This window comes from Elephas maximus, chromosome 4 (genome assembly GCF_024166365.1).
Source record: "Elephas maximus indicus isolate mEleMax1 chromosome 4, mEleMax1 primary haplotype, whole genome shotgun sequence".
NCBI classification, from domain to species: Eukaryota; Metazoa; Chordata; class Mammalia; order Proboscidea; family Elephantidae; genus Elephas; species Elephas maximus.
The window spans coordinates 115,804,904-115,823,764 of record NC_064822.1 but is presented as its reverse complement, the minus strand read 5'-3'; the positions used below and the strand labels follow the sequence as shown (position 1 = coordinate 115,823,764).

At 49.4% G+C, this 18,861-nt stretch overlaps 2 protein-coding genes across 6 annotated transcripts; one reads left to right on the top strand and one right to left on the bottom strand.

The window, feature by feature from the left end:
• The first annotated feature begins 7,499 nt into the window (after positions 1 to 7,499).
• MMP19 (matrix metallopeptidase 19) lies at positions 7,500 to 13,676 on the top strand. Of its 2 annotated transcripts, XM_049883485.1 has the most exons (9): positions 7,501 to 7,744; positions 8,275 to 8,360; positions 9,476 to 9,606; positions 9,807 to 10,022; positions 10,503 to 10,748; positions 11,155 to 11,283; positions 11,979 to 12,143; positions 12,301 to 12,428; positions 12,609 to 13,674. In XM_049883485.1, the coding sequence occupies exons 1-9, from the start codon at positions 7,655 to 7,657 to the stop codon at positions 13,059 to 13,061; spliced, it is 1,644 nt and encodes a 547-aa protein (XP_049739442.1). In that variant the 5' UTR covers positions 7,501 to 7,654; the 3' UTR covers positions 13,062 to 13,674. The 2 variants fall into 2 exon arrangements, with proteins under 2 accessions (XP_049739444.1, XP_049739442.1); XM_049883487.1 differs by lacking the exon at positions 9,807 to 10,022 and having other exon boundaries at positions 7,500 to 7,744; positions 12,609 to 13,676.
• A 151-nt stretch (positions 13,677 to 13,827) lies between these two features.
• LOC126075636 (transmembrane protein 198-like) lies at positions 13,828 to 18,547 on the bottom strand. 4 transcript variants are annotated; one of them, XM_049883488.1, is made up of 5 exons: positions 18,077 to 18,547; positions 16,812 to 17,065; positions 15,646 to 16,227; positions 15,051 to 15,211; positions 13,828 to 14,932 (listed from the first exon to the last, which is right to left on the bottom strand). In XM_049883488.1, the coding sequence occupies exons 2-5, from the start codon at positions 17,029 to 17,031 to the stop codon at positions 14,795 to 14,797; spliced, it is 1,101 nt and encodes a 366-aa protein (XP_049739445.1). In that variant the 5' UTR covers positions 17,032 to 17,065; positions 18,077 to 18,547; the 3' UTR covers positions 13,828 to 14,794. The 4 variants fall into 4 exon arrangements, with proteins under 4 accessions (XP_049739445.1, XP_049739446.1, XP_049739447.1 ...); XM_049883489.1 differs by having other exon boundaries at positions 15,051 to 15,208; XM_049883490.1 differs by having other exon boundaries at positions 15,646 to 16,191.
• Between the last annotated feature and the right edge of the window lie 314 nt (positions 18,548 to 18,861).

Below are 18,861 nucleotides of genomic sequence, written 5' to 3'. Positions count from 1 at the left end.
ACATAAATACATGCATTCCATTGTAGGTTTAAGTGGCCTCTTCTTTTACTTTTCAAACATTATTTTTGCCATTTATAAATTGTAAATGTTTATGTGATCACAATGGCTTTGGAATTTTGTTTCATGTTTAGAGGTACCTTTTTCTAATACTTTTGTGGTTTCATATGCTTCTCAGAAGATAGGCCTGACAATCTGCTTCCAAAAGATCACAGCCTTGAAAACCCTATGGAGCAGTTCTACTCTGCCTACATGGGATCACCATGAGTCAGAACTGACTTGATGACAACTGACAACAACAAAAGGAAGTAGAGATCTAGCTTTTCTCTCTTAATGACTGATCAGTTGCCCTAACTCTGCTCATTGAAAAATCTGCCTTTTCCTCATTGACTTAAAATATCTTATTCATTATGTTCTAACTTCCCCAAAATATGCTGTTTCTTTAATTAATGGCCAGTATTACTTACAATTTGGAGGAGGTCACCTTATTTTTGCTCCCACATACCACTCTAGTAATTTTTATATGGATATTTCTTAAAAATAGACTTTATTTTAGAGCAGCTTTAGGTTTATAGAAAAACCGTATAGGAAATACAGAAACCACTGAATTATATGGATGTACCCTCACAGGAATGTTTACAGTAGCTTTATTCAGCTAGTAAAAAAAAAAAAAAGAGCCAGCAAGCTACAAAAAGACATGGAAGAAACTTACATGCATATTGCTAAGTGAAAAGCCAGTCTGAAAAGGCTACATGCTGTATGATTCCAAATATATGACATTCTGGAAAAGGCAAAACTATAAAGACAAGAAAAACATCAGTGGTTTCCTGGGGTTCAGGGGGAGGTGGGGAAGGATGAGTAGGTGAAGCCCTTTTAGGGCAGTGAAACTACTCCGTATGATACTATAACGGTAGACATATGACATTATGCATTTGTCAAAATCCGTAGGACTGTGCAACACAAAGAGTGAGCCCCAATGGAAACTCCGGGCTTTAGTTAATAATAATATACCAGTATTGGTTTATCATGTGTAACAAATGTATGACATGAATGCAAGGTGTTAGTAACAGGTGAAACAGTGCGGGCGGGGAGAGAAGGAGTATATAGGAACTCTCTGTACTTTCTGCACACTTTTTCTATAAATGATATATGTACATTATGAAGCCATAAAAGTACTAGAAACAAGTGCTTCTAAGCATGAAACAAAACCCTGAAGCCATTATGATCACATAAACACTTAAGATTTAGAAATGGAAGGGAAAATATTAATTTGATGTTTACATTTCTGAGTCTATGTACCTGTCTATGTTTTCCTTAAAAAATGCAATCATGCTATACATGCTCTTTTGTAGTTTGCTTTTCTCATTTAATAAAATTCATAAACTTGTAATAAGCACACACACACACTTTAAGGAGTTGGAAGAAAAAGGGCAGCAGGCAAGCATATGTATCCTTAGAAACAGCTTCTGAACAAAACTTCTGAGATTCTGTTTTCCTTAGGATGAACAGTCTTCTTTCTTGGTTATCTTTCCCTGTTTCCCACTTCAAAAAGCGTCTGCTTTCGTAGCTGAGGGATGTGCTCATTATGCCAAAGCTGCATGCAGCTCAGACTCCGACTGGAATTATGCCCCTTTGTCTTTTTAAAATCCTTTAACTCTTTCTCCCCACTATGTGTCGGATATCCTTGTACATAATGTCAACTCTTCCCCCATTATCAAAGTAATAAATTCAATGCAAAAAAAAAAAAAAAATTGGTGAACACACACTCTCCTTCTTAAATAAGTTAGGGGCAAACCAGGTGGTGCAGAGCAGAACCCCCTTCCCACGTGCCTCCACCACCAGGGCAGCCTTTCACCCCAAGAGTCCTCTCTAGTTGCTGGCCTGAAAGAAACAGAATTGGGTCTTTCCTAGCTTTCCCTCCCCCACCTAGTTACTACCCTTTTCAAAGGGGAAGTCAGTGTTGGACTCCTTCCCTGTCCAGCCCCCATCAAACCCTTTTGCCAACTAAAAAGGGAGCCAAACAAGGACTTTCCAGGCCCGTGACAGTTCCCTAACATTAGGACAGATCTGTCTCCTGAGGTCACAGAGTGAAGACAGGAAGTCAAAGTGCTCATACACATCCCACCTCCCTTGGGAAAAACACTAAAACCCATTTGGTTTTCATCAAGGAAAAGGCTGGTATTCCCAGAAAGAGTAAAATCTCGTGCTGCTGCAGTTTCCCTGCCATCCCAGATGCTGAGAGAAAGCTTAAGTTCCTTATTCCTCTAACCTCCGCCCTCTCACTGCCACCTCCACTGCCAAACCCCATGTCGCCTTCCAGGGACTAGAATTCATCCCTTCAAGCAACAGGCACTGTGCTGAGTCATGGGGGTCACCAAGAGAACCCTCCAGCAATTTCCAGGGGAGGCTTGCAAGTAACACCTTTTCTGTGAATTGGAGAAGGGGAGCAGATCTTGGTCTCCCTCATACTCTGGCAGGAACCGAAGAACTTCAGGGTTTGGGTCTGATGCCCTTTCAACTGACTGGATCCAGACCGGTGCAAGGTACATGTGCAAGTGGATGAGTGAATGAGAATGCCAGAAGCGTTCATAACGGAGGTTGAGGAAGTTTGGGGCATCATGGGAAGAGAATGTGCTAGCCCAGTCCCTGAGCCATCCCCAACCCTCCCCCTCAACTTCCCAGTTCCAGCTGTGCACAATCCTGGCAGTCACATCCCATCCCATCTGGTTTCTAAGAGCTTGTGACTAATTCTGGGAGTGTGTGTATGGCAGTAGCGACGGGGGCGGGGGTGGGGGGAGCGGTGCGGAAGAAGGGCCTCTCTTAAAAACAGAGATTTCCAGGGTAATGACTTGGAGAGCTCAGCCCCACTAGGCCAGGGAAATGCTCTCTTCTGACTCCTTCAGGGCTTTGAGGGGAGAACTGGCCAGAAGCCAAGACCACCCCACCCCCATTTCCCTAAATCAAGAGCAGTGTCTGAGTGGCCCTAACTTGGTGACAATGTAGTTTGCTTACCTCCCAGTGTCCAGTTCCAGGCCCCAGACTTGCCTTTTACATACATACCAGGATGTCCTAACCTCTAGGCCACCCTATTCCTCTAACCCCACACCCTCACCTCAACCTACACGGGTTAACAGGGCTGTCAGAGGGTGGGTGATGGTTTAGAGATGGGCTTTTCCTGGGCTTAGAGACCTTCACTCGTACTCCATGGCCCCTGGTCATTGCAAGATACTCTCAGAAATCTAACCTACACCCTCCTGCTACTGTTTAAAATATTTTGATTAAAAATATTTCTGTACACCCCTGAGGGAGCAGGAGAGCAGTGGGATGCAGACCTCAAATTCTCGTGAAAAGACCAGACTTAGTGGTCTGACTGAGACTAGAAGGACCCGGAGGTCATGGTCCCCAGACCGTCTGTTGGCCCAAGAGAGGAACCAGTCCCAAAGCCAACTGTTCAGACAGGGATTAGACTGGACTATTTTTTTTTTTTTTTATAGGATAGAAAATGATACTGGTGAGGAGTGATCCTGTAGACACATGAGACTATGTGGGCAGCTCCTGTCTGGAGGGGAGATGAGAGGGCAGAGGGGGTCAGAAGCTGGCTGAATGGACACGAAAATGAGGGCAGAGAGGAATGTGCTGTCTCATTAGGGGGAGAGCAACTAGCAAGGTGTATATAAATTCTTGTATGAGAGACTGACTTGATTTGTAAACTTTCACTTAAAGCATAAAAAAAATTTCTGTACAATTCTTCTGCCACAATTTGTGAGCAGAGAGGGAAGCCAGGTTGTAGGAGGAGAGCAAGCAAGTCAAAGAACCCATGAGTTTTTCCTCTCAGAACTAAGTTCTCTTTTGGGGGCAGGCAGGCCACATATCCTAACCCTTTGCACACATTCCTGTATCTCCCCCAGTGAGAGATGACAAATCACAGAGGAAAAGAGCTGGGTCAGCCTGGCTGGCGGAAGCGGGATGCCATTGTGGGAACAGAGAGTTAGTCATGCCGTCTGTGCACATATGCCCAGCCTCCAGCTACTGGCTCTAGGGGGTTTTGTTTGGGTGCCTGTGGAAACTCTTGCGGAGCTAGAGAGCGCTGTACAAAGACGACAGCTTTAGAGCCTGAGGCTCTGCTGCTTCATGGCTCCGTGACCCGAAGCAACCTGTTTAAAGACTCTGAGTCTCAGTTTCCTTTTCTGTAAAACCACCCCCACAAGGTTGTTGTTGAGATTAAAACAGGGTAAACTATTTGGCAGCTTTTGCTATTTTACCAAGGAGCCCTAGTGGTGCAATGGTTAAGAGATCAGCTGCTAACCAAGAGGTTGGCAGTTTGAACCCATCCAAGTGGCTCCCATAAAGATTACCTGTTAACCCATTGCCGTTGAGTTGATTCCAGCTCATAGCAACCATATAGGACAGAGTAGAACTACCCCATAGGGTTTCTGAGGAGCAGTTGGTGGATTTGTCTGCTGACCTTTTGGTTAGCAGCCAAGCTCTTAACCACTGCATGACCACGGCTCCTCCCCTGTAAAAAAAAAAAAAAAAAGATTACAGCCAAGAAAACCCTATGAGGCAGCTACTCTGTCATCTGAGGTTACTATGAGTCAAAATCAATACTGCACCTAACAACAACTATTTTACCTGACCCTTTTCTGGCTCCTTAGTGCTTAGAATGTGGTTCTATCCCCTATGCCTTCCACGAGCCAGAGTGAGTGCCCACTTCATGATAACCACACTTCATAATAACTATCTTTCTTACACTAACATATACCCTTAAGTACCCACTCTGTTTCTCTCTCTCTTGTTTTTCCTTACACAACGTGCCAAAGGGGAAGAGAGTTATTTGCTATCTTACTGTACCCCTTCCTCTTGAATCCTCCTTATCCATATCCTCCTCTCCTCCTCGCCCCCCTCAGCTCCTGTCCCTCCTTCATTATCCTCAGTAGTTCCTGTCACTTTCTCTTCCATCCCAGCTGAGGTCTTTAGGGACTGAGGTTAGGCAGGCAGGGCTGGAGCTAAACTGAGATCCACAGTTTCACAGTAAATGCCTCAAAATGTTTCTAGTAGTTCTCTGATGGGTGGAATTTAATGGTGGTTTTCCTTTTATTCTCTGGTTATTTTGGTATTTTCAAAATTTACTACAATGAGCAATGGATAATTTTTATTTAGAAAAAAAAATAAATAAAACTTTTGTCAGAAAAAAAAAAATTTCAATTGGCCCATGTCCTGTTCCCAAAAGAATAGGAACTGCAGGGGGTGAGGGAAAGGGAGGAGAGGGCAGGGGTGAGGAAGAGCCCTGCAAGGGGCTGAGCAGAGGCTGGTCCTAACACTCCATCACGTCCTGGGTGCACCAGCCTTGTGATGGCCCTGTCTATCACGACCTCTCATTCATTGGTCAGAGGCCCTCTGTCCTTCCTTGCCTGTCACTGGTCATTTGGGACTTAGTCACCCAGTTGTTACTCAGTTGGGTACTGGCTTGGTCAGAGGAACCAGCATCATAGAGAGCAGCAATATGAGTCAGGAATACCCCCCACCTTGATCTGAGGGTGCAAAGATTTCCCCTGTGGACTACCAGCCTTTCGGCCTGTAGGGTGGGGAAAAGCTCAGAATTGTGGACCTACTGAAAATATGAGTTTAGTAACCCTTTCCTCCATTTCTATCTCTACTTCACAGTGCATTTGAACAATGTGCAAATGTTGTATGATGCAAAAATAATAGAGGGACCTTCAGGTCTCCTAAATCCTTAAAGAAGAAAGCTCTAAGCTTCAGCATGGTTTATGGAAAGAGCATGGGCTATGGAGTCAGCAGAGGATCTGGATGGCTCAGTAGTTAAGCACTCAGCTGCTAACTGTAGTTCGAACCCACTAGCTGCTCTGTGGGTGAAATATGTGGCGGTCTCCTTCTGTAAAGATTTACAGCCTTGGAAACTCTATGGGGCATTTCTACTCTGTCCAGTAGGGTCGCTATGAGTCAGAAAAAACTCGACAACAGTGGGTTCTGTATGGGTTGTGGAGTCAGCACGGGGATTAGGGTTATGGGCCACGCCAGTTAGGACCTCCCTGCCTTGGTCAATTTCCCTCTCTGTGTCTCCATTCCCTCTTATAAAAAACGGCCAAAACAATTCCTCCTTCATAGAATGGTCGGAGAGTTAAATGAGACAATATATAAAGCATGTAGCCAATAATATTGTTGTTAGTTGCCAACAATGTTAGTTGTGACCCTATTTGTGTAGAGTAGAACTGGCTCCATAGGGTTTTCAAGGCTGTGACCTTTTGGAAGCAGATCACCAGGCCTGTCTTCTAAGGTGCTTCTGGATGGGTTTGAACCACCAACCTTAAGGCTAGCACTTAACCATTTGCGTCACCCAGGGGCACCTAGTACATAATAGGTATTTTAAAATACAAGCTATTCTTCTCTGAAATAGCATTTAGGGTCCTTTCTAAACACTGGCTCCCAACCACTGTCCTACCCCAGGTCATCATTTGACAAATGTTTGTTAAGCACTTCTGAAGCCCAGAGTTGGCCTTGAGGTAGGCACTAGGGACTCAATGGTGAACAAAGCAGTCCAGAGCCTTACAAGTTTCCTCACTGACCACAGCAGCTTTTCTCAGCTCCTCTGTTTTACTAAAGACCTGCATTGTCCTGTCCTTCAGTACTTTTACCCCATAAAACTCTCAGACAGCCTTAGAGCCCAGCCCAGATCCTGCCTTCTCAGCAAACCTTCCCCATAACCCATGATCCTTGGGTTGTGTTACTTCCTGCCCAGCCTCTTAAAACCAAAAACCCATTGCTGTGGAGTTGGTTCCAAGTCATAGCTGCCCTATAGGACAGAGCAGAACTGCCCCCATAGGGTTTCCAAGGAGCGGATGGTGGATTCAAACTGCCAACCTCTTAACCACTTTGCTTAGCAGCCAAGCTGTTAACCACTGCACCACCAGGTCTCTTTCCCTTTATTTCAGGAACTTGAATTTTACTTCACCCTGTCTGTAAGCTCCCTGGGAGCAGGCTCCTGGCCCTTTCTTTTTTTGTGCACACATTCTAGGCTCATTAAATGCTTGAAATCATGCCTTTTAAAGCAGGTACAAGTAGGTTTTAAGAGCATTTAAATTAAGCTTGGTCTTGGGTGCAAAGAAACTGAGACCTCACTCTTAATTCTTTCACCTTAATTCCAAGCACCTTAACTGCCTCCTACATCTTCGTTTTTATTTTTTCTCTTCTCCTAGAGTTCGCAGGGAAAGATGACGGTTGAAGCTGAAGGATTTGGGGTCCCTGGGACACAGGTATGTCCACCTCCAAGGGATGGCATGATCCCTCTCCCTAGTCTCTCAGGGGACTCTGCTTCTCATCCTGCCTGCATGTCCATCCCCAGGACAGCATGAAAAGTCTCCCCATCTCCATCAGAGGACTCTGGGAGAGAGTGTTCTTGATTTCCCCTCTCTGGTAGGGCAGGGGTTAACGGCAAATTGCAACATATCTCTGGGCTGAGTCACCTCCCCCTGCCACTCCCCCCAATTTCCCTCAGCTGAAGTTTTATAAAGGGGACCCAAGGCTGGAGAGGGAAAGGAATTGGAGGTAAGAGCCCCCTCCTAGCCCTGCTCCCCTAACCTCCCAGAAACCTCAGGGGAGAGGGCACAGACAGCCTCTGGAGCTCCTGCCTGGTGGGACCATGAATTGGCAGTGGCTGTGGCTGGGTTTCCTACTACCCATGACAGTCTCAGGCCGGGCCCTGGGGCCTGCAGAAAAGGAGGCGGCTGTGGTGAGTCCCAGGGAAAGAGGGACACTGGCAGGGGGAGGGCAGGAAGTGCCATTCCACAGCCCCATCCAAGCCTCCCTCCTGACCTTCATCCCGCCTGCCTTTCTTTTCCTTCTTCTGCTCCATGGTTTACCCCTGCCTGCTCTCCTCCACTTTCCCCATGTTCTGCCTGAGCCCCTTCCCTGAGGTGCCTTTCCTTCAGTCCCTCCACATCTAGTCCCTGCTTATCCTGATGGCCTGTTAGGCCACTTAGAAGCTTCACCCTGAGGCGCACCAGCCCCAGGGCAGGGACTGGAAGGCAAGAGGGAACAAGAAAGGGGGAAGAAATAGGGAACCCAGGGTTGAGAACGGACAGTGTTTGACATGTTGTGGGGTTGTTAACCAATGTCATAGAAAAATGTGTGTACCAACTGTTTGATGAGAAACTAGTTTGTTCTGTAAACCTTCATCTAAAGTATAATAAATAAATAAAAAGAAGCTTCACCTTGAGACTGACCCCTTTTTCATTCTGCTTGCTCTCACACCTATCATAGGATTATCTGCTGCAATATGGGTACCTACAGAAGCCTCTAGAAGGACTTGATGACTTCAAGCCAGAAGAGATCACAGAGGCTCTGAGGTGAGAGGTTACAAAGCACATGCCTTCAGAGTGGAGGTCACAAGGTCTTTGGTCCCTTTTTTCATCCCTTCCTTTCCTCAGGCCCACCTTTGCGTGATCCAAGTCCATGTCTGGGATCCAGGCCTTGGGTGGCTATCATTGTTAGGGTGGTGGGGCATATGGTGAGATGGGGAGCCAAGGATGAGGAACACAGTCACTGGATCTTTCTGGGCCCTAATCACTCTTTTGAGTCCTTGCGTGGTGCAAACTTTTAACATGCTTGGCTGTTAATCAAAAGTTCGGAGGTTTTAGTCCACCCAAAGATGCCTCAGAAGAAAGCCCTTGCAATTTGGTTCTGAAAAATCAGCCATTGAAAATCCTATGGAGTACAGTTCTACTTTGAAACACATGGGGTCACCATGAGTTGAAATCAACTCCACGTGGCAACTGATTTGTTAAGTATCCCTTTGGAGGCTCTATCCCACATTATATTCAAAGTACTAATATTCAGTCACATCCCACATGAAGTATAATTTATGTGCAACTGTGAGTTGGATTGAGTTAGAGTTGAGTTGTTGACATGATGTTACCTTTCATGGACATTTAAGTCAACACTTTTTAATTTCTATTTTATAGTTTTCCTTTCATATTTTGGATCTTTTGGATTACTTCCCCCCCCGCCCCAAACATGTTCACAGTCCCTTGAAAAGCCTGTAGGCTCTGGTCACAGGGGTGGCTGGGCTTGGGGGGAGTCCAGCCAGGAAAGGAGAAGGCAGAGAGAGGACAGATCCTGAGGCGGAGTGCTGATGGGAGAGCATTCAGAGGGGGAAAGGGGCACTTCTGCAGAGCAGGAGAAGGTTAAAAGTTGCAGTAGGGGCAGAAGGCTACACCTGAGGAGAACCTCACCCAAGTTAAAGAGACTGAGGATGGGGAGATGAAGTTGGACTATCGCTGTTTTTGCAAAACAGAAGAGAAAGTCCCAATTATAAGGACTGGTGGCTGGAGTGACCCTTCCAGCCGTTCTTGATTACCACAGTGGGCAGCAGTGGGCCAAGGGCTATCCTCAGTTCCCAGTCATTCCAGAGTCCCCTGCCTGGTCCCTGCCCTGCTGGATCCATCCAGCTCCTTCTTTCCAGAGTTTTTCAGGAAGCGGCTGAGTTGCCAGTCTCAGGTCAGCTGGATGACGCCACAAGGGCCCGTATGAGGCAGCCTCGCTGTGGCTTGGAAGACCCCTTCAACCAGAAGACCCTTAAATATCTGCTGCTGGGTGAGGACTGGGCCTAGGAAAAGGAGGGAGAGGAGAGGGTGGTATCGGGCCAGCTCAGTGTTGAATGATCACTTGTGATTACTTGGTGGTCATTTACCTGGAGGAGTTGTGATCTAGCTTTGCTGCCAGGGAGCTCTGTAGAGTACCCTGAACTTTGCAGGAAGATCTGTTTCTAATCTATTTTCTGGTTTGATAACCAGGTCGCTGGAGGAAGAAGCACCTGACTTTCCGCATCTTGAACCTGCCCTCCACCCTCCCAACCCACGTAGCCCGGGCAGCTATGCTTAAAGCCTTCCAGTACTGGAAAAATGTGGCCCCCTTGACCTTCCGGGAGGTGCAGGCTGGCTGGGCTGACATCCGCCTATCCTTCCATGGCCGCGAAAGTTCATACTGCTCCAATGCCTTTGATGGGCCTGGTAGGGACCTGCTTCCACCTTACAGATCTCTGAGGTTATCTCTGTCCTCTTGAGCCTGTGACTGTGGAGCCTTAATGTTCAGGCTGTCTCCTATGCCCACCTGCACCCTACACTCTCTAACTACATTCTAATATTCCCTAGGGGAGCAGCTGGTCACCTACCTGGAGCTTTACCAAGTCTCCTCTTCAGAGATCATACCTCCTTCATTGGCTTAAGTTCCCCCACCCAAGGCACACCTCAGGGAGAACTGCACCAGAGAAGAGAGGGTGGCTGAGAAGGAAAGGGACAGAGTCATGGGTATCCCTGTGAGAACTGGGTGATGATGGGGGAGTATGAAAGGAGAGGAAGAGACATCCAAGAGACAGTGACTACAGATGGGGGAATTTTAAGAAAATGGAGTAACTGAAGTTTGTAACAGGCAGGCGATACTCCAGCTTACTGGCCTCTGACCTTCTCCTATCCTCCTTTGCCTTTGTTCAGGGAGGGTCCTGGCCCATGCTGACATCCCAGAGTTAGGCAGCGTGCACTTTGATGAAGATGAGCTCTGGACTGAGGGAACCTACCGGGGGGTGAACCTGCGTATTATTGCAGCCCATGAACTGGGCCATGCCCTGGGACTTGGGCACTCCCGGTATACTGAGGCCCTCATGGCTCCTGTCTATGCTGGCTACCGGCCCTACTTCAAGCTCCACCAGGATGATATAGCCGGGATCCAGGCTCTCTATGGTGAGTCCCTTCCCCTGGTGAGCATGAGGATTGATCTGGCCAGCATCTCTTCATGGAGAGAAATGGCTCAGTTTCTTTTTCTTTCTCCTGCCCAGTTATTCCAGCTTCTTCATCTTCAGGAACTGCTTCTCCCTCACTCCTCCATGTCTAATCTTCCTTCCAGGCCTCTCTCTCCTTACACTTATACTTGGGCATAGAGAACACACATTCCAGCAAACCTCCTTTGTCCTTTCTGATCCTTCTCAGAACACACACACCTCTACTGGTGATATCAATATGATCTCACCTTGCACTAAGGAAACTGTCTAGGCCTCTCTATGGGCCTCTGAACTGAACTTAAAATAGACGAGTGCGGAGGTCAGGTGCTATGCGTTGTCTCCCTGAGCAGCATTACTTTACTTTGCAGGCAAGAAAGGCCCGGAGATAGAGGACAAGGAAGAAGAAGAGATGGAGCTGTCCTCTGTACCCCCAATGCCGACAAAACCCAGTCCCATGCCAGATCCCTGCAGTGGTGAACTGGATGCCATATTGCTGGGTGAGGCCCTTCCCCTCCAGGCTGTAGACAGACAGTGGGGGGCAGCCTGATGACCCTGAGGCCTGGACAAATGGAAACAACATGGGGACCTCAGCATAAACAATAGTTTAGACTTCGGGCAGGGAGGTTAGACCCCAGGCAGGGGTTGACGACGGTGGAAGGAGGCATGTGGTGTGGAGTATGGATGGGGAGAAGTCAGAGACAAATGAAAGGTGGGCCAGGCAGGCAATTTCCTTGGTTTCCACCCTATAAGAGCCACTAAAACACATCTGGAAATACAGCAAGATGGAGGAAACGGTATTAACCAGAATGCCTAGGGAGGGTATTGTACCTGGCTGGAAGCCACTTGGAATGGAGGGTGAGGTCCCTGAGGGGTCCAGCTATGTGTAGGGCTTTTGTTTTGTTGACTGTACCAAAGTTGAATTGCTCTGAACAACAAAGCAGAGGCTGAGCACTGGGTGCTCCTTCTGTCCTTAATCTTCTTGAATTAAAGTTGAAAGGATTTTTGAGGAATCAGTCTGTGGGAGGAGAGCAGATTATCAGAGACCCCCAAAGTCTCTATTTGACCCCTGCCTTTTCTATGGGGCAGGTCTACTCTGTCCTATAGGGTTGCTATGAGTTGGAATCGACTCGAGGGCAATGGGTTTGGGTTTTTTTTTTTTCTTTCCACTAGTTCACACACCTTTTGCTCTCAGGGCCCCGTGGCAAGACCTATGCCTTCAAGGGGGACTACGTGTGGACCGTGACAGATTCAGGGCTGGGTCCCTTGTTCCGAGTGTCTGCCCTTTGGGAAGGGCTCCCAGGAAACCTGGATGCTGCTGTCTACTCTCCTCGAACACAATGGATTCATTTCTTTAAGGGTAAGGGGCCTGGTTACAGTGTCTTTTCTGAGGACCTAGTCTCAAATCAACCATAAAAGGAGGGAGAAATGAGAAGTTTCTGAAAGGGTGAAATGGAAGGACCAAAAACTATCCCCTGAAAGCAGAGGTGACTTGTTCTTTTTTCGCATGCTCTCAGGAAACAAGGTGTGGCGCTACATAAATTTCAAGATGTCTCCTGGTTTCCCCAAGAAACTAAATAGAATAGAACCCAACCTGGATGCAGCTCTCTACTGGCCTCTCAACCAAAAGGTGTTCCTCTTTAAGGTATAAAGTTCAAATGAAGGGGAAATCCCTTTAGGAGGGGTGGGCCATCTCCTACTAAGAAGCAAAGACTTGCTCTTGAAGGGGAAAATCTTCTACAGCTGGTGTGGGCTGGGGCTAGACCTTTGGGGGTCCCTAAGCTCTTTTCTCATCCTTCTCTTCACCCTACCATTCCACACCCAGGGCTCCGGGTACTGGCAGTGGGACGAGCTGGCCCGAACTGATTTCAGTAGCTACCCCAAACCAATCAAGAGTTTGTTTACGGGAGTGCCAGACCAGCCCTCGGCTGCAATGAGTTGGCGGGATGGCCGAGTCTACTTCTTCAAGGGCAAACACTACTGGCGCCTCAACCGGCAGCTTCGAGTAGAGAAAGGCTATCCCAGAGATATCGCCCAGAACTGGATGCACTGTCGTCCCCAAAGCCCAGACACTATCCCAACAGATGGGGACATCACTCCCTCAGCCACAGGTACTGACCACTTGGCCACAGGCACTGACCACTTGGCCACAGGCACAACCTTGGATAGCACTGTCTCAGTCATAGATACCACCTGGAACACTGACCACTCTCCTACAGACATAATCTTGGACACTATCCCCTCAGCTACAGGTTCCATCACCCTCCCAGAGGCCTAAGACCTGAGTCAAATGTCTGCTCACTAGAACTGTGCAGGCACCACAGCAGGGGCAGCCCCATGAGCTACTATACGAGCTATTATGTGTAAGCTGTTAGATCACAGGCTTCTAAAAGGTCCCCAGCTCTGGTCAGCACTCCCCTATGCCCCTTCCTTCCTGGAATGCACCTCTGACTCTGGGTAAGCTCAGCCCCCAACTCCATACTTTTCCTCCCCATTCTCATCCTCCATAGCACTTCCAGCTGTGTCATCTACTGTCTGGAGGACAGTGGTGGACAGCCAGTGTCAATCAGGCCTTTAGCTGACCGGAGGCAACAGCTGGGAGGCTGGATGACTGGGTCCTATTCTTCCTAGATAAACTGCCAAAAAACAGTATGGCCAGTAAAATGAGCAAGGGCTTTGGAATCCTTGAGAATGACATTTACTTGCTTATTGGCAGGTTAATTAACCTCTTTGAGCCTCAGATTCCCCATTTGCAAAATAAGGTTAATACTGACCCTTCAGGGTTGTTGCATTAAATGAGATACTATATTTGAAGTGCTGGGCACAGTGTCTGGCACATTTGTGCTTAATAAAGGCTAACTCCATGTTCCTAGGAGAGGAGTGAACAGCTCTTCTTTGGCTCTCTGTGTGTGGGTGTGTAACACCTACAGTAGTTTAGAGTGGTAAGGGAACCCCTATCAGATCTTTAGGGTACAGAGGAGCTGTCAATGTGGCTAACTCTTGGTTTTGGAGTACAGAGAAAAAAATCAGCAATAGCAGAGGCCAGACTCCTCAATTCGGTATTCAATGCCTTTTTATTCACATGCGCCCATATTCTTCCTCCCTCCCATCATGGTCTTGCTGCCCAGGGGTGGGATATATTTTTTTTCATGCTCTCTGGGGAATAAGGGAACAGACGTTGGACTGGAGAGTTGGAGGGAGGGAAGAGTTAGTGGGGGTTAGTGGTTTGAACTTAACCAGAGCTTTTAAGGTTAAGGAGGAAATTAGACTCACCCACAGTGAGAGGCAGAGAAGGCACTTGTCTCCCATCCAACCCCAAAGACCAGGCTCCTCTGGGCAAAAGGGCAAGCTCTGGCACGTGGGCCAATGCTCTGTCCTTGGAGCAAGAAGCCAGCTTTTGTAGGAGGCAGGCGTGGAGCCAGGCACTGTCTTGTGGTCTTAACCAGGTTAAGAAGAACATTGGGAGCACTGCGGAGGACAGTGCCCCCAACTGAGGTAGGAGAGGGAGGCTTGAGCCTGTGGGTTCCGGGTGAGAGGCTAACCAGGAACCTAACCACCCTCTAATGAAGGGCCCGTGGTCCTTGGGCTCCTCTATGCCCTTCTTTCCATCAAAAAGCTATCAAGTGCCTTATGAGGGTCCCTGATTTTCTACAGGTCCTACAAAAACAAACCTTATTTTACCATTGTGAGGCACACTGAAGTGGGCAGTATACTAGAGAGGCTATTTGGGAAAGGGCCCTCTCTGGTTTGGAGGGAATTAGAGAGTCAGTTTCTTTGGGGTCCAGACACCTGTATTATTGGACAGAGGTAGATACTCATACTTCCATTTCTCTCCCCTCCCCTCAGGATTCCTCTCTGTCCCTGAAACATATCCCTATAGAGCTGGGCTGGGCTAAAGCCCAAGCCCAAGAGGTGGGAAAGTTTGTGTGTGGGTCCTGTGGGCTTAGGTCCTGCCCATCTAGTCTTCCCAGCCCCCTTACTAGGGGAGGTGACATCATAGCAGGCTTAGGCTCAAGTCTGGGTGGAACCAGAAGGTGTAGTTAGGGGAATAGTGGAACCACAGTCAGAATCCAGGTCCAGGATGGTATGAGGGGCAGTGGCCTGGGTGCCTGGCCCCAGCTGACGCTCTCGAAGGCTCTGGAGATAACTCTGGAGGGGCACAGGGCAGAGAGGGTGGAAGGAGGGGCCTGAGTCAGAGTCCTCCTCCCACCTTGGCCATCTTCATGTGCCCTCTGTCCCCTCCCCCCATGGTGTCTGCCCCACTCACTGGAGCCAGGCTGTCAGCAGGGCTCCGGGCGTTGGGAGGCAGTTGGCGGTGGTAACTGCCCTCACAGAGCCCCACTCCAGGGGGTGTCCGGTGCCACTTGGCCTCTTGCTGACGGATCCGAAGGAGTTGGAGATGCCTTTGCTGGCGGCTCAAGACTACTGCTTGGGAGGAGGCAATACAGATGCAGGGGGCTTCTTTAGACCCTGAATCCCACCTCCAAGCATACTCCCACTGTGGAGAAACTCATCTGACCTTCCTGTCATGGTCCTCTCATAGCTCATCCTTCTCCACATTAATTCCAATAGAAACACTTTTCTTTGGAATCCTCCTACTCTTTCCTCCTGGACTTCTCTGAGATCCTCCTTTCCTTCCATAATAATTCCCAGTAACTCTTTCCAATCTCTCTTCTCATTCTTACCCAGATCTTCTTTGACTCCTCCAAATCTAACTTTCTTTCAATGCCCTGACCCACTCAACTTGGACACCCCTGCCCAACCCTCTCAAATATATTTCTCCCCTTCCCCTCATCAAATCTGGAAGCTGGGGGTATGAGTGGGCACAGGTTGGGTGTTGCTATACCATGACACTAACTTACCATTGGCGTGGCCGCCATGTTCCTCAGCCATGAGCTTCCACTGGGCCAGGGCCCCAAGAGCCCCCAGGGCTGGCCAGGCCCCGAGTAAGACCCAGCTATACCAGCAGAGAGGAGGAAGGGCTGGAAGTGCCTGCAGCCGTTGGCCCAGCCGACTGCCCAGAGCCAGCCCCTCCAGGAAGAAATCAGCACAGGCCACCAGCACTGCAGCACCCAGCAGGGCTGTGCCGAGAACTGTGAATGGGCGCGGCCACCGAAGCGTCAGCAGGGCTCCCAGCAGTGCCAATCCCACCAGGCCCCCGGCTGGGACCCAGGCTGAAGGCGGTTGGTAGATGGGCTCGGTGCCCAACAGGGTTCCGGCGCCCAGGGTCAGGCCTAGTAGGAGACCAGTCAGGAAGAGCCCAACACTGCGAACCAGCATGGTGACCAGGCCACAGAGGAGTCCAATGCCCAGTGCGATGCCTGCGCTCACCTCCAAGCTCAGCTGTGTCTCCAGCACCCGCTCCTTGTGGCACAACAGGAAGATCACCAGAGCTCCCGACAGCAGGCCTGAGAGAAACATCACTGCCTTGAAGCAGCGGTAGCCTGGGGAGGGAGGCAGGAGGCACTGAGAAGCAGAAATGGGGATCTCCAGGGATGGCTCTGATGATCTGAATGGGTGAGGAATGGTTACCCAGAGGAGCTAGAAGGCATGAGTAGCACATCAAGGGGCCCCAAGGCAAGGAGCAGAGAGGGATAATCTCAGGGAGGGCAAGAGGTTTTTCAGGAACTGTGAAGGGATAGAAGGGAAAATTAGAGGTAAGACAGATGCACTGAGGGAAGTAAATCTAGAAAGAAAGCCTAGTTCTCCCAGGGATGGCAAGTAAGAAGAAATTGGCACAGGCTGATTCAGGTTACTGGGGAAGGGTGACAGACTTAGGCATGGAGGATAGTTTGGGAGTGGAGTTTTGAGGTAGGAGGCAAGAGGAGGGCACATGAGAGCTGCCAGGCATCACAACCAGAAGGTATAGGCATGGGGAAGGATAAGAGGAGATGCTGGCAAAACAGGCATGGGCCACAGTGAAGGTAGGCATTCCCTGGTAGAGGAGTGGAGATGGCCCAGGAGCAGAAAAAGTTGGCATCATCCTTGAGGGTGACAGTCTTGGGCAGCTGTCCCCTAGGACACTCACCGAAGCAGCAGTAGATGATTCCAAAGCAGCAGCAAAGTGCACACACTAGGATGGGTGCCAGTTCAGGACTGTCCTGGGGTTCTAAGACACATCTTGGGTCTGGAGGCTCTGGGAGTTGTTGGTTAAAGGGCCTGGGGTCAGAGGTCACAACCAGGGGCAGCAAGTCTTCCTCCATGGCTGAAGAGGAGTGGTCACAGGGGGAGGTGTCAGTTTCTCTCATCCACCCATGGAATGTCTCGAGGAGGTTAGGAAACCTGCAAGGGGATAAGGTGTAACAACTCATACGTCCATGAATATCGAGGACCCTGTAACTTATTTCTTTTGAAAAAAAGTCAGTTTCAGGAGCATAGCCCTGCTGGGGTAGTTCAAGAAATCTGAGGGATTGGATTGAGGGAAATGGGCTGTCTTTTCATTGCCCTCCGAAACAAGGGTACTATGTAAAACTTAAAAATCTCCTGAGCTAATGAGGCTTTGTCTGCCCCCAAGATTTTCCAGGTTAGGGTAGGAGTAGGAAGCTCTGGGTCTGGGGAGGGAAGGGCCCAAGGGGTACTAGTGGGACTGGGGCTAAAGCTCCAGCAGCTTGTTCCAGCTGAAAAGTAAGCTTGTGCTATTTGTAGCTGGGACTCAAAACTACTCCACTGGACTGGGAAGGGAGGAGTTAATAGAAAAGGGGAGGGAGGAGAAAGAGGAGAAAATGAGTCATGGTGGGGTCTCCCTCTCTGGACAGCTGCTCTAACCCCAGGGAAGGAAGAGGCAAAAACACCAGACCCCAAAGGAGCTTGGGACAAGGACTCAAGTAGAGATAGTTGCCCACACTTTATCAGAATTTTGAAGCCTCGGCTTCATGCTGAGATAGAGTTGTTGAAGGAAGGAGTGTCCACCCACAGTCAACCTCCTACGGCCCCTCATGGAATAAGCAGGCGCTTCACCCATAAACATCTCATACCCTGGTAGCCGCTCCTGTTTTCCCCTCAGGACACTGGTAGAACTTTTTCCTACCTCTTCCTCCCCCAAGAGTGTCAGGGCTGCCAGTGGGATTTAAATTCAGTTCCTGAAAGGAGAACACCCAGGAGGGGATGGCATTTGGGGCACTATTGGGTGAGGTGGATGCAGGTACTTTCTCCTCCAGCTGTCCTGTTTCGGACATCAAGGTCCAAACAGGCTGGAGGGACTGCTTGGGAGATCTCTGGGGCTTTTCTCCTCAATCCGCTTGGAAGTCTGGGGACCCTAAACAAGAGGAAGTTGGGGAGGGGGTGTTTACTCACCACCCTGCCAGGGCTGAGGAGAGAAGGGGGTGGAAGTGCTTCCCTAGACCCCCAGCTGCATGCTTGCCCGGAGGTCCTAGGCGTCAGGGCGGCTGCTGGACGTGGGCATCCCCAGGGCCACTCTCTTCGTTGCCCCCTAAACTCTCCCAAGTCGTAGCCCAAGCCCTGAGAGCTAAATGCAATCAGCTTGGGGGTGGAGGAAGGGGATGGGGGGGTGACATCACGGGGCGGGCCCCTCAGACTCCTTCTCCTGTGTGTGTGTGGGGAGGACCCAAGTTGCCCACCTCTCTAGGCCGGGACCAGAGACCCAAAATCACAGCGAGGAAGGGTCTTAGGGGAGCATCGCAAGAGTCTGGGAAAGGTCTTTGAATATTTCAGAAATGACTCGACAACTCGAAGCTCAGAGAGCCCCAACCGGGGTCCCAGTGCCCCCCTAGCTTCGGTTTGGTTTCTTCCACGTCCCAGAGAATTGGAGTATTGTCTTCTGGAGAACTGGGTGGTCAGGACCGTGGACCCGGGGAAGGGGCTGTTACTGGCCTGGGGGCGCCAGAGGGGGGCTCATGAGGGAAAAACCTTGCGGAGCAGGACCAGGTCTGGAAAGGGTACTGACAAAAGCGGTGTAAGAGGATAGAGGCGTGTTTGCACAGGAAGGGACTGAAGGCGAGGGGACCCAAGCCCGGTCTGCGTGGGGGCGGGGGCGTGTCGACGTCGACCGAACGGCTCGGTATGCAAATGAGATGCAAAGCAGCATGCAGATGAGTGCAGTGTTTGGCAGTCTGCTCTGG

Excerpts from the sequence above, each read along its gene's own strand:
- LOC126075636 (XM_049883488.1), bottom strand. The coding sequence starts at position 17,031 with ATGAGAGAAACTGACACCTCCCCCTGTGACCACTCCTCTTCAGCCATG. Across the intron at positions 15,212-15,645 it reads ACATGGCGGCCACGCCAATG|CAGTAGTCTTGAGCCGCCAG; the intron begins GTAAGTTAGTGT and ends CCTCCTCCCAAG. Across the intron at positions 14,933-15,050 it reads CTGCTGACAGCCTGGCTCCA|AGTTATCTCCAGAGCCTTCG; the intron begins GTGAGTGGGGCA and ends GTGCCCCTCCAG.
- MMP19 (XM_049883485.1), top strand. The coding sequence starts at position 7,655 with ATGAATTGGCAGTGGCTGTGGCTGGGTTTCCTACTACCCATGACAGTC. Across the intron at positions 9,607-9,806 it reads CCTTAAATATCTGCTGCTGG|GTCGCTGGAGGAAGAAGCAC; the intron begins GTGAGGACTGGG and ends TTTGATAACCAG. Across the intron at positions 10,023-10,502 it reads CAATGCCTTTGATGGGCCTG|GGAGGGTCCTGGCCCATGCT; the intron begins GTAGGGACCTGC and ends GCCTTTGTTCAG.